Genomic DNA, 14,079 nt, shown 5'->3' with positions numbered 1-14,079 from the left:
GTTAACACCTTTCTCGGGAACGTGGCGTTTCCGTGTCGGGAAGTCCTTGCCAAGAGCCATCTGTGACATGTCACAGCTGGAAACAGCTGAAAAGCCCCTCAAGACCATCAAATCCAACCATAACCCACCCAGGCACTGCCCCATGTCCCTGAGAACCGCATCTCTGATCTGTTCAACCCCTCGTGACTCCAGCTACTGCAGCTGATTCTTCTATAGCAGCAATTTCACGGGTTTTATCATTTTGCTTGTCGAGCAGATGAGTAAGAAAGACAAAAAGGAAGGACTTGTTTTTATTCACCCTTTCTTACAATGCTCTTTGTGCAGCTCCTGCAGGGCGGTTCTGACCAGATGTTACGTTCTCTGCACCTTCAGAAGGACGCGTCTGCCTACAACTACATCTGTCCTGGGGCGCAGCTAAAGGTGAGGGTGCGCTCAGCGACTCTGAGGTAACTTGTCTTAAAATCATAAATGCTTCTTGAAATACTTAAAGCACTGCCGAGCTAGTAAAAGCTGAGACCAATATTTACGGTGTGAGTATGGAAACGTGACACCATTATGCTGTTTTTAATGGAGTCTCTGCCTCCGGAAGACAGGCTGGTGTGTACTTGCGTGTGCTACGCTTGTGTCTGTGTGCAGAAAGCAAACGGAGCAGGAGAGACACCACCTCTGGTAGTAAATGCATTCACAGATATTTGACCTGTTACCAGTGTCAGACTCTTCACGCTTCGTAATGGGTAAATTAAGCTGCTTTCTGGACCAAAAAGCCAGAAGGACTCTTTTTTTTTGCAGCAGGAGCATTGAAATGACTGTGGCATTCATTCTGTGTATCTGCCCTCTCTTGGGGGACCTCTGAGCAGGAAAGAAGGGAACAAACCCAAAAGTTTTTAGGACAACAGGATCCTGAACACTTTACGTCCATCTGGAGTTGTCCGTAGCATTGTCCAGACAACAGGCTCCCTGATTTCCTGATGGCTTTCTTGAGCTAGATGCTCTTTGGCAAACAAACCCACAGACCTTCTGTCACGGTCCATTCAGTGATGGACTCGTGATGGTTCTTTTACCTTGATCTCGAAGCGCAAGATTAAGGCAACCAAAACGCCAAGGGGTTATAATTCAATCAAGCAGTGTTACTTTATTAATTTGCCCATAAAGCTGCATGTGATAGAGAGAGAGAGTAAGAAAAGGGAAAAGAAACGGGGAAAAGTAAAAGTAAAGAAATGAAGTTGCGTTTATCACCAGTTGAGTTCCAGAAGCTCCCTCTGCTCTCCGGGCCCGTGGAGTCCTGCTGCTCCTCCGTCGTGGTTCGGGATCCTCTGCTGGGAAGATCTTCAACGGTGTCCCTTCTCGTTTCATCTTTCATGCTTCTTCACCCCGCCTCGCTCCCATTGTTTGAGGCCAATCTCCACCTTGATTTCACAACCCAGGCTCGAAAGATTCACACTTTCTTCTGCCAGCGCTTGCGTGTCCAGCATTCAGGGGTCTCTCTCTGGTCCATTGGGTGACCTCAGGACCCTTGGCGAGCTTCTGGCCATGCTCCTTGTCATTGGCCATTGTTTGGGGGAGCAGGTGGGGGACACGTGTGACTGAGGCTGCAGGTGAGAACACATCTGGACAGCAGCTGTTGTCCCTGGGTTGAAGAGACCCTCGTAACAATCACTTTCAGGAGGTGGGGGCTGGTTTGGCTGCAGCAGCAGGCAAAGTCCGCACAGCAGCCACTGTAAGCAGCAGCCCCCCCATATCGGAGAAACCAGTGCAACACAATGTTCCTCCTCGGGCCTCTCTCCAAGTCACTGTCCGTGCGTTCTTGCTGTCAGGGCCTCTAAGTCCTTGGTGGCGATGGTCAGGCAAATACTGCTCCATCTTTGGACCGACTCTCACACCTTCTCAGACAATTTTATCAGTTTCTCTAGAAATCTGCAGTGAAACAAACCCAGATGGGTGGGAGAGGAGCGGACAGAGGCTCATCATTTATTGCTGGTGCTCTGCAGCTTCCACTCAGAGGGACTGTGGCCACAACACTTGTAACTGTTGTTCTGTCCTTTTTATGAATCACTTCTACTTTTTCACAATAAATTGCACTAGGAAGGTGCTGAACTGTTTAATTGTGCTGCGATGGATTTGTGTGTCTCATTGGTGCAAGTATTGGTGTATACAGTGTGAGGTTCAGTGGAAGCTTACGGGAAGGCTTGGGAGTAAGATGAGACATCTCCTGACATCTGAAAAATAGCACAGTACAAATCTATTTCCCATGCGCCTACAAAAATCTTTGCTTTCTCACAGCTGATTTCCATCTATCCCCTCATGTCCCAAACATCTCTTTCCCCTCAGTGTTCCATCAACGACGGTGCGGAGTTCAAAGCCGTAGCTGATGCCATGAAAGTCATTGGCTTCAAGCAGGAAGAGATTCAGACTGTGTACAGAATCGTGGCCGCCATCCTTCACTTGGTGAGTGCTGCCCATGGGATGGTTTTCAGGAGGGCTCAGATACACTTGTGCTCCAGTTTTCCTGCTGCAGAAGCAGCTGGAAGATCCGTTGGCCGGAAAAGTATCTTCAGTTTACAGCTCCCAGTGGTGAGTGAAATCCCTTGATGAAACAGGACACTCGTGATGGGAGAACACGTTTATTCCTGCATATTCCACATCCCAAAGCAGACACACCACCGAGTACTGGGAGCTGCTGAATGCTCTGAACAGGAATCGGTTGGGTTTGGCAGTGAGGGGTAGGGAGGTCCAGCAGCACCGTGGTTTTGCGGAGAGGATGATGCTTCACTTTATGGTGGAGGCTTGAGCAAAGCTGGGTGCAGGAGACCTGAATTCATGCGGCAGTATCGCTACTTAATCCTGGTGTTCGTTAAGGTAGGCAACAGCATTACAATAAGAACCTGGCGTTTCTGTGGTGAGTGAAGGTGAAATACTGCACTCAGCGTTTGGATACTGCGCATCATTGCCCACCTCTACACTCTGAATCTTGAGATAGTGTTTGGTTAAACCTCTGGAAGTGTTTGATGTAGTTTTCTTCCCAAAGCTCCGCTGGACACTGAGTGGCAATGCTTTTCTTTGAGTCAGGCTTTGCTGCTTCGCCTGGCGTTGGAGCTTTGCGGGTATGTGGATACGCAAGGCCCACCCTTCTAACACCTTGAGAGATTTACCGACTTGAGTAGCAGGTGACTTTGGGGGGTACTGATTCATATTAATAATTAACATTTTAAAATCTTGTTTCTTGCTACTTATTGCAGGGGAACTTGAAGTTTTCTGTGGATGGCGATACGCCCGTGATAGAAAACGGCAAGGTTGTGTCCGTCATCGCAGACTTGCTGTCAACAAAAGCTGACATGGTGGAGAAGGCTCTTTTGTTTCGAACGGTGGCTACAGGTCGGGACGTGATTGACAAACAACATACTGAACAAGAGGCCACCTACGGCAGAGACGCCTTTGCAAAAGTGAGTTGAAATATCCTTCCTCTGCGCCTGATTTTGTGCGTGACAGTAACTTGGAGTCATTTCTTTTGCTTTTGCCGTTTGGTTGAGCGCAGCAAAGAATGGTGATGCCTGAGGGAGCCGTTCAATGTTGAATTGTCTTCATAATTGCCCGTTTTTCAGTGCTTGAGTCCCAGTGGGATTCCTGGGTGGATCAATGGGTACAGAGCTTGCTGGGATGCAGGAGATCTGTGTCTCACGCGGATTTCTTTCTGAACGTGTGCGCTCCTGTGTTCTGCGGGGGCTGCAGAACCCGCCGGGAAAGCCAAAGTGCTGTGGTTACTTTGGAAAGGTGGATACTGATGAGTAAAGGAGCGACAACTGTCCTTCCTTTGCTAAGAAATCAAATTACAAGGGAAGTATGGATGAAGTCAGGGAGATCCTTGATTATTAACTTGTCTTTTTTACCTAAGATCATATGTTTGCACAGCTTCACAGTACACGGGAACCGCTGTACCCAGTGACTTCACTGGGATTTCGACTTCATGTAAATGAGCTTTGGAACAAAGAATAAGATATATTTTCATAGACTATTCTCCTCTTATCAGGAGATGTTCACTTGTAGCAGCCTGTTATCTGTAGCTCTTGTGTAGTTACGGCAGCATCTTGTAGCGCCTTGTGTCGCGTTTACCAGAAAGACCAGAGACAGACGCAGAAAACATTTCCTCAGCGTTTGTTTCCTGGCAGGCGATATACGAGCGCCTCTTCTGTTGGATTGTGACACACATCAATGATGTCATTGAAGTGAAGAACTATGACACCACAATACACGGGAAAAACACCGTCATCGGCGTCCTGGACATCTATGGCTTTGAAATATTTGACAATAACAGGTGAGCCACATTGTTAAAGCACCGTCCTGTGCCTTCTGCTTTCCTGGAAAAATCATCACCGTGTTTTCTTATGGTTTTTTTATTTTTTTTTCAGTTTTGAGCAATTTTGCATTAATTACTGCAATGAAAAGCTCCAGCAGCTCTTTATCCAGCTGGTTCTAAAGCAGGAGCAGGAGGAGTACCAGCGAGAGGGGATTCCCTGGAAGCACGTGAGTGACTTCACAGAATCCCAGAATGTCAGGGGTTGGAAGGGCCCTGGAAAGCTCATCCAGTGCAATCCCCCCATGGAGCAGGAACACCCAGATGAGGTTACACAGGAAGGTGTCCAGGCGGGTTGGAATGTCTGCACAGAAGGAGACTCCACAACCCCCTGGGCAGCCTGGGCCAGGCTCTGCCACCCTCACCAGGAACAAGTTGCTTCTCAGGTTTAAGTGGAACCTCCTGTGTTCCAGTTTGCACCCATTGCCCCTTGTCCTGTCACTGGTTGTCACCAGAAGAGCCTGGCTCCATCCTCCTGACACTCCCCCTTTCCATCTTGATCCCCAGGAATGAGTCCCCCCTCAGTCTCCTCTTGTCCAGCTCCAGAGCCCCAGCTCCCTCAGCCTTTCCTCACACGGGAGATGCTCCACTCCCTCCAGCATCTTGGTGGCTGCGCTGGACTCTCTCCAGCAGTTCCCTGTCCTGCTGAAACTGAGGGGCCACAACTGGACACAATATTCCAGGTGTGGTCTCCCCAGGGCAGAGCAGAGGGGCAGGAGAACCTCTCTGACCTACTGACCACCCCCTTCTAACCCACCCCAGGTACCATTGGCTTCCTGGCCACAAGGGCCCAGTGCTGGCTCATGGTCACCCTGCTGTCCCCAGGACCCCCAGGTCCCTTTCCCCTACACTGCTCTCCAACAGGTCATTCCCCAACTTACACTGGAACCTGGGGTTGTTCCTGCCCACATTCAAGACTCTACACTTGCCCTTGTTCTATTTCATTACTTTTTTCCCCGCCCAGCTCTCCATCCTGTCCAGGTCTCTGATGGCAGCACAGCTTCCAGTGTCACCCACTCCTCCCAGCTTGGTGTCATCAGCAAACTTGCTGATAGTCTCTCTATTCCCTCATCCAAGTCATTGAATACCGGCCCCAGTACTGACCCCTGAGGCACTCCACTAGATACAGACCTCCAACTGGGTCTCCTGGAAGGGGTTCTTGGCCTGGCTGTGGCTCAGGCCCTTCCCTCCTCTGGAGCATGAACCAAACTGCTCTGGTTTGGCTGGGGGGGATTAAGTGCATCTGCCACAGCTGGCCGCTCTGAATAGTGGGCCCCGTTTTCTCTGTTCATCAGCTCAACCCTGCTACGCTCCTTTCCCACTCAACGACATCACAAATACACCCGCTCCATGTTTTTTTACAGATAGATTACTTCAACAACCAGGTCATCGTGGACCTGGTGGAGCAGCAGCACAAAGGGATCATCGCCATTCTGGACGACGCCTGCATGAACGTTGGCAAAGTGACGGACGAGATGTTCCTGGAGGCTCTGAACAACAAGCTGGGGAAACACGCACATTTCTCCAGCAGAAAGGTAACCTGCTCCCCCGTGCCCTCCAGACCCGCTCGCTTTCCTGCGTGTGAGGCCTTTGCTATATTTTTAGGTGGAATGGAATAAGGAAAAAGACTCGCTGGGGTTGGAATCATTGCCATTGCTGGTCCTTTGTATTGTCCTCAAATAACGGCCTGATCATTGCCAGCATTTTCAGTTCGGATTTCTCTTAAATGACAACTGTCATAGTGGCCTTCTTGCTACAATGGTTTTATTTTTGCTAATTAACACAAAAGGTCTTGCTGCTAATGAGCATGCTAATTAGCTAGGTCTCTTTCTCTCTCAAAGGCTTGCTGAAGGGTTTCTGCAGGAAGGTGAATCACGGGCAGCGTGTGCTCTGTCTGCCAGATTCCCCAGAGTTTGCAGGAGCTGGGGCAAATTCAGGCTCCAAACAGCCAAGGGATTCGGTGAGGGTGGGTTTGGGCCTTAATTTAACGAGAAACCCAGCGCAGGAAACTGTGGATGCTGAGAAATCTACCGACTGCGCTGCTGCCCAAAGAACAGCTCCACTTCCTGGACACCGTCTTGTATTTGCGCCTCTAAAATGAATATCCCCAAACCAATATTTGCGGCCCTCAAATTTCCCCTTCTGCTCAATGAAAGCAGCAGCAGCAGCCCCTAAATCCAGAGCAGTGCCTGTACCCGGCAGAGGGAGCTCCAGTATGTCCAATGTGAGATCAGATTTATTCTGGGTATAAAAGAGCTCGTGCCTTGACATATCATGATGTCATCTGTACCCAATCCATGCCCGGTTTCGACCCACGTGACGTTCTTCCCAGGCTGCTCTAATACGTAGTGACAGTGAAATTATTCACACTTCTGCTTTATTACAGCGCTGTGATTTTTTATTTCCCGTCATCATTGGCTGCAAAACACGCTCATCTCAGATTGTACCTATGATCACCCAGGCCCCTCGACTCGCTTTGTTTTGGGTACAACGCACGAATGAAAAGGCTTTATTTATTCCTCACTTGGCAGCGTATTGAAAACACGATCGCCAGCCTGATTAATTTGAGAATCTTTCACACCGAGTAATCAAATAAGGGCCTTTAATTTACTGATGTCTCTCTACCGGGTAATGTTTGCAATGCATCATTCCGAATGCTGGTCCCCCCTTCTCCCTCCCACCCCAGCACGCCCGTTTATGTAGGTCAGAAATACAAAATTAGCCTGGTTGTATAAGATATGTGCTAAAGCGGCCTCGGGGATGCCAAATAGAAACAATAGATGTGCTTTGTCTGGGTAGAAGCTGGGATGACAAGAAAATAACCACTTTTCCTCCCAGATGTGGCTCTCCTGAAGTGCCCTTTTGCTGCAGCACACCTGGCAGCACATCTGTCCTGGACGCAATAACCTCCATTTTACAATATCACAAGCTCGAGCAGCAGATACACAGCGTGTTCTGAGCAAACTCACCTGAAAACAACTCTTTTCATGAGGCCTAATCTGCGTTTCTGCATCCGAATGCAACTTGCTTGCTTTAGTAGTGCTGTGATGGTGAATAGTGAAGCCTGGGGGATGGATTCCGAATCCTCTGCAGTGGGGTGGGCAGTGGTTTATTTAGTCGGTGGATGGAAGCTCTAGAGAAAGTAGCTCGATGTCTTGCCCTGTGTATGAGAAGGTGGTTCCATCACAGAGAGAGCAGGTGATGCTTTGATACAATGGGGAAGAGGATTGAGTTGCCTAAAGCACGTGGGAGGCTATAAAATGAAAATTAAACAAAAAAAACGAACCAACTGTTTGAGTCTTTACCTTCAGGAGTCCCTTCGCAGCACAGGAAACGTGACAAGGAAATATAGCTGGTGGCAGCATTCCTCAGCGGGGGGGGCATTGGCAGAAAAGCCTTTGCACAGACAGGAGGGAAACAAGGAATGCTGCTATAAATAATGTTTATGGGGGGATGATGGATCTTCCTGGCTTGCTAATTCCTAGTTCAAGTCAATACAGCCTTGAAAAAATCGACCCGTAGAACTCTCAGCATCATAATTATTTCCCCCCTCCTTGCGTTTTTGCAGATGTCCTTTACCGGTACCCAAAATATCTTCCTCAGTCCCATGTACACCTGAGCTCCCTAAGCGGGAATGAAAGCAAACCGCTTGATTTCATGGCATCAGTTGCTTTTGCAGGCTGCGGTAATTCTGTCCAGACACTGCAGAGCTCAGTGCAGATTGAAACCGGCCCTGAGGAGCTAAAGTGTGTGTGCCGGGACGTGATCTGGTAGAGAGCAGCGTAGGGGAAAGGGACCTGGGGGCCCTGGGGACAGCAGGGTGACCATGAGCCAGCACTGGGCCCTTGTGGCCAGGAAGCCAATGGTACCTGGGGTGGGTTAGAAGGGGGTGGTCAGTAGGTCAGAGAGGTTCTCCTGCCCCTCTGCTCTGCCCTGGGGAGACCACACCTGGAATCTTGTGTCCAGTTGTGGCCCCTCAGTTCCAGCAGGACAGGGAACTGCTGGAGAGAGTCCAGCGCAGCCACCAAGATGCTGGAGGGAGTGGAGCATCTCCCGTGTGAGGAAAGGCTGAGGGAGCTGGGGCTCTGGAGCTGGACAAGAGGAGACTGAGGGGGGACTCATTCCTGGGGATCAAGATGGAAAGGGGGAGTGTCAGGAGGATGGAGCCAGGCTCTTCTGGTGACAACCAGTGACAGGACAAGGGGCAATGGGTGCAAACTGGAACACAGGAGGTTCCACTGAAAGATGAGAAGCAACTTGTTCCTGGTGAGGGTGGCAGAGCCTGGCCCAGGCTGCCCAGGGGGGTTGTGGAGTCTCCTTCTCTGCAGACATTCCAACCCGCCTGGACACCTTCCTGTGTAACCTCATCTGGGTGTTCCTGCTCCATGGGGGGATTGCACTGGATGAGCTTTCCAGGGCCCTTCCAAACCCTCACACTCTGGGATTCTATGGGAGCAGCTCCCACCTCCCAGCCCATTCACGCTTGGCTGCTCCAGTGCAGCGCGCTGAGCTCCGCGGGGCGGCCGTGCCCTACATAGCGCTGGCCTAATTTTTGCGCTGCGCGGCCGATCCACTGCCGCCCATTTGGGTGTCCTGCTGGAAGCCAAACCAACCAGGAAAAATATCGGCAAACGCTTCCGGTAGGAGTATTTGTGGCGAAATTTGATGTTCTGAGAGCGTGGGTTGTTCTTCTGTGAGTTGGCTAATGCTCATCTAGCTTCCCATCGTGCTTCTCTACATCACAGCTTCATTTTTCTCGACCTCTTTAAGTTCTGATTGTTTCAGTTGGTCTTATACTTTCAAAGGATCAAGTGCCGTGATACACGGTCTGTGAATTCCTCAATCTTCAAATTGTAGGAAGCGTCAATCTCAACAAACTGATTGTGAAGGGAAGAAGATCAGCAGGTCCATTCTAGTCCCCCTGACGTAGTATCTTCCGAGACACAAGGCAACGGTGAATGTCCAAGTGAGAGAAGAATATGGGGGCAAACATGTAACGATAACTCGATATGTGTCCAGTGATCTGCAGTCCAGGAACCTCCTGAATCAGGGCTGGTGTCCTTAATAGTTTATTTCTTTTTAAAAATAAAAATGACAAAGAATTCCACGGTTTAGATGCTCAGGTGAAGAGCTCCTTCCTCCCCATTTTCCTCCTGCCTCCCTTTGCCGTTTGAGGTTACGTCTGTTACCTCCTGGTTCTCGAACAAGAAAACGATGCCCACGCTTCCCTCAGTGACTTAATTCATCAACCTGCCCCTTTTGGCTTCAAAATCCTCGTTTGTATCTTGTTCTTTTTTAATTAAGCTGAGCCCAATGGGTTTTTTTTGGCTGAAGGAATTGAGGGTACTATGGCCAGTGCTACCGAACGGGGACGCTTGGCATGGTCGATGTGATGGGAAGGGGTGTTGGATGATCTGGAGGGCTTTGGGACAGAACAAGTGTTGCTATTGTAACTATCTTAATTTGATTGCTTCGTTTTTGGGTTATTTTGCTGAGGAGGGATATTGCAATGGAATAAAAAAAGTAAAGAAGACAAAAAAGTCATCCATTGACTTGTAGCTGCAATGTTTCTCTACATGCACAAATGTTCTTTTTGCTCCATGATGTTTCTGGGATAATATTTGTTTAATAAGACTCTTGCCCCTTGGTTTTGTTCAAAGATACATTCTTATAACACATCCATGAAAACAACTATTACAGAGTAGCGTTACAACTGGATTTCGCATCTACACGTCCATATATAAAGTGGAATAGCTATAGTTTCCATTTCTATTTGCAAGGCGCGTTGCTCTTCCACGAAACTCGCAAGCCACAGGTGATGTTTTAATGCATGTGTATCTCTTGTAGCTTTGCGCCACTGACAAAACGCTGGAGTTCGACAGAGACTTTCGCATCAAGCACTACGCCGGGGATGTCATGTAAGCTGCCTGTTCAGATATCAAGTTGCACCTTCTACTGTTGTCCTCTCGCTTTGAAATGGTACAATATTCTGATTTAACGCTGCTCTGGTATGAGCCAGAATCGCTGTTATATGGAAATACAGAGCGCGGCAGTCGCTTATCAATTAAATCTTATGCTGGTGGCTTAAACAAAAGAATATGGGGAGGGAGGGTGAGGGCAAATGGTGCTTTGGGGAACAAAAAGGAGAGAGGAATAAGAACCAGCATGTTTATGCAAGAGAGCTCTACTGAGCTAATAAAACCTGATTTAGTATGATTATATAACTGCCTTTCAACGCTCCAATCAGTTGGAGCAGACTCCAAATACAGGGTGGTGTTAAACCGAAATAAATATCAGTGCAAGGAACGTTCCCTGGTTGGGTTGAAGAGGTTTTGGTACCCGAAAGCTGCACAAATGTCTATAGAATGTGACAGGAACGTGGGGGAAGATGAAACCAAAGTGAATTATGCCCGGATGGTAGAAACCACGCTGGGAAAGCTGCTGTCTGGGATATCACCTGAGGGGTTTGATGGTTCAGGATTCGTGTTGCTCCCTGTGCCAGCAGAATCGAAAGGGAGTTAACGAGGAAATAACGCAGGGTTGATTTTAGTATTTTAGGATTCAATTTACCTTTCATTTTTGAGGGTAACCAGTGCGATCGCACTGGAACTGGTTTGTTCTGGAGCCATTGCTGAGAGCCCTGATTTCCAAATGTTTTTCCAAGAGGGAGAATATCCAAGATGCCAGAGGTCACCATCCCTGGGGGTTGAAAAGAGGTTCATGGCCACGGTTAGAGCCAGGAGTGGGTTATGGCTGGATGTGGTGATCCTGAGGGTCTCTTCTATGATTCTGTGTTAGTGGTTGAACCTTCTGCACTGCCAGGGGCTGGAGAATTTTGTAAAAGAAAGCTGAAATGTGGAAATATTTGGAGATATTGGAGCCCAAACTGTGTTCTGTGGAGATTTGGGGTGGATCGTGCTGGGTTTAACTCTGAAATGATAATTTGGCAGGGTGGGATTTCTGTGGGAAGAGAGGGGCGGACTAGAGAAAATGTGGGTGGTTTCTGTGCTGGGCAGAAGGTCCAAATCTCCCTCGGTGACATTCGCACATCAGGGACAGGTTGGGAACCAGAGCCGGGTTCCCGATTATTCCATAGGAGCGCGAGATGCTGAGTCCCCACCGCTGCCAGCAGCCCAGGGAAGGACTTTGCTGCTTTGCCATTAACTTTATTTTCCTTGTTTTTAGCTACTCAGTCACTGGATTTATCGACAAAAACAAGGACACTTTATTTCAAGACTTCAAGCGCCTTATGTACAACAGGTAGGGAGAGAATCTTAACGAGGTGAATTGAAATGTCATTTGTCAGAATCCTTTTTGATAGAGTGGATGCTGGAAGAGACGAACATTCTCATGGCTGCTATTAATACCTTTACTATGTGTGCAGTGAACACATCCCTTTGGGATTTGGTCTTTGTGTATCTAAGGCCGTTAGTTTGATTTTTCAGGATAAAGTCTTTATATATTTTGGTTTTATTCTGATATAACCTTTCATTTAAATACATTTCAAGTCTTTGAAGCCAACTCAAAATAGCTGTGCAGAGGTTACCTGTGCTGCTTGATTTGTCATTAACCAGGTGTGTGGACCAGTTGCAGCTGTACCAATTACTGATCTCTCTTTAATTAGTGCTAATGGTACTGAGCAGCATTTGGTCAACAACAGATATCACCCACCCCAGCTCGAAATCTCTCTTGAAAGGAAGTTTAGGAGAAAAACAAGCAAATAGATTTGAATCCTTTTCATATGTGCAGTGCCGTGAAAAACTTAAACCACGTAGTCACGTGTTATAAATACTAATTAAGCGAGTCAAATATTGAAACGTGTGTGTATATGTCAGTGCCCCAGAAAACTATTAATATAATGTTTTCCTGGATGGCTGGTATTAAATATGTTCTAATTCTTTTGTAACTGGGGCCTATCTCAACCTTTCAGAGGTGGAACTCAGCGAAAAAGAACCTGCAGCTGCCTTGACAACTGTTTATCTGGTTTAGAAACTAGTACAGCTATTAACTTGGTTACAGTCCTGTTTACTCCCTTGAACAGTCTTGCTCTTCATGTTTTTGAGACTTCACGTTCACCAAAAACCTACAAAATATGTTAAATTTAGCCTCTGATTGCCATTAAGTCTCTGGTAAAGACTGTTCACAAAGACATGATGGCACATTAAAGCGCGCGATGGCTATTAGATCGCTGTAAATGCTTTCGGCTTTTGTCTCTTGCGGAGCTCTCGCCATCCATCGTGGCCATTTTTCAGCCCTTCACGAAAACGTAGCTTAAAATGTCTACGTTATTTTATATATCGAGAACGGTGCAGAAATACAGCTCGAAATCAGATAGCAGATTTGAAGGGAGGATGGCGTGGGCTACGGCCTCACTCTTTTGTGGTTTGATTACATTATTGATGTTTGTGTGTGGGTAAGGCAAACTCTGCTTGTGATAGATCACTTTGCAGGATTTTTACCGTCCCATTACCACACATCTTTATGTGAAGAGGAGAATGCGTTTGTTGTTTTTCTATAATATTCAGTTGTAAGCTCGAGCCGTGTGTTGCTCAAGAGATATTTTACCCAGGAATGTCGTGTTGGTTTGGCTGCTGCATTTTGAGCTGAAAACACTGGTAGATCTGCACAGAAACAGCTGTTGAATTCTGAATTGAGTGGAAATGCTGTTTGAGTGTGCCATTGAAGAGCCTGTCTTTTAGCTCCAACCCCGTGCTGAAGATGATGTGGCCCGAAGGCAAACTCAGCATCACGGAGGTCACCAAGAGACCCCTGACGGCTGCTACACTCTTTAAGAACTCCATGATTGCGCTGGTGGACAACTTGGCATCCAAGGTAAGGATTTCTGTTCCAAAATCAACTCCAGCTTCTCATCAGCAGGGTGTAGCTTCTCTGTGGAGCAGCTGCCACCTCCTATCGTAGAATTGTTGAGGTTGGAAAAGACTTTTAATCATCAAGTCCACTGGAACCATTGGACCATGAGCCAGCACTGGGCCCTTGTGGCCAGGAAGCCAATGGTACCTGGGGTGGGTTAGAAGGGGGTGGTCAGTAGGTCAGAGAGGTTCTCCTGCCCCTCTGCTCTGCCCTGGGGAGACCACACCTGGAATCTTGTGTCCAGCTGTGGCCCCTCAGTTCCAGCAGGACAGGGAACTGCTGGAGAGAGTCCAGCGCAGCCACCAAGATGCTGGAGGGAGTGGAGCATCTCCCGTGTGAGGAAAGGCTGAGGGAGCTGGGGCTCTGGAGCTGGACAAGAGGAGACTGAGGGGGGACTCATTCCTGGGGATCAAGATGGAAAGGGGGAGTGTCAGGAGGATGGAGCCAGGCTCTTCTGGTGACAACCAGTGACAGGACAAGGGGCAATGGGTGCAAACTGGAACACAGGAGGTTCCACTGAAAGATGAGAAGCAACTTGTTCCCGGTGAGGGTGGCAGAGCCTGGCCCAGGCTGCCCAGGGGGTTGTGGAGTCTCCTTCTGTGCAGACATTCCAACCCGCCTGGACACCTTCCTGTGTAACCTCATCTGGGTGTTCCTGCTCCATGGGGGGATTGCACTGGATGAGCTTCCCAGGTCCCTTCCAACCCCTGACATTCTGGGATTCTGTGAATCAGTTGGAAATCTGAGTGGCTCTGTGGCAGATGAGCTTTGGTTGTGGCTGTGGGCTCTTGTGAAGATCTCGTAGGAGTTTTAGCTGCCATCCCTGCATAAAGAAGGTGGATTTGTGTTCCCTCTCTGAC

The 14,079-nt window shown here is 48.3% G+C and overlaps 1 protein-coding gene across 8 annotated transcripts in view; it reads left to right on the top strand.

Moving 5' to 3' along the window:
* MYO1D (myosin ID) overlaps window positions 1-14,079 on the top strand; it is a 152,397-nt gene that overhangs the window by 41,177 nt on the left and 97,141 nt on the right. For all 8 annotated transcript variants that reach the window (XR_010467796.1, XR_010467797.1, XR_010467798.1 and 5 more), the window contains exons 6-14: window positions 325-420; window positions 2,329-2,445; window positions 3,237-3,440; window positions 4,164-4,309; window positions 4,404-4,518; window positions 5,713-5,883; window positions 10,196-10,266; window positions 11,534-11,608; window positions 13,048-13,180. Coding sequence is in view for 5 of the 8 variants with exons in the window: in XM_065039816.1 (XP_064895888.1) it covers window positions 325-420; window positions 2,329-2,445; window positions 3,237-3,440; window positions 4,164-4,309; window positions 4,404-4,518; window positions 5,713-5,883; window positions 10,196-10,266; window positions 11,534-11,608; window positions 13,048-13,180 (1,128 nt within the window). In the remaining 3 variants the exon portion in view is untranslated. The remainder of the gene's footprint in view (window positions 1-324; window positions 421-2,328; window positions 2,446-3,236; window positions 3,441-4,163; window positions 4,310-4,403; window positions 4,519-5,712; window positions 5,884-10,195; window positions 10,267-11,533; window positions 11,609-13,047; window positions 13,181-14,079) is intronic.

The sequence above is a fragment of the Columba livia genome, chromosome 23 (genome assembly GCF_036013475.1).
Source record: "Columba livia isolate bColLiv1 breed racing homer chromosome 23, bColLiv1.pat.W.v2, whole genome shotgun sequence".
Taxonomy (NCBI): Eukaryota; Metazoa; Chordata; class Aves; order Columbiformes; family Columbidae; genus Columba; species Columba livia.
The sequence above is the reverse complement of the archived record's forward strand: the minus strand, read 5'-3'. Positions and strand labels throughout refer to the sequence as shown.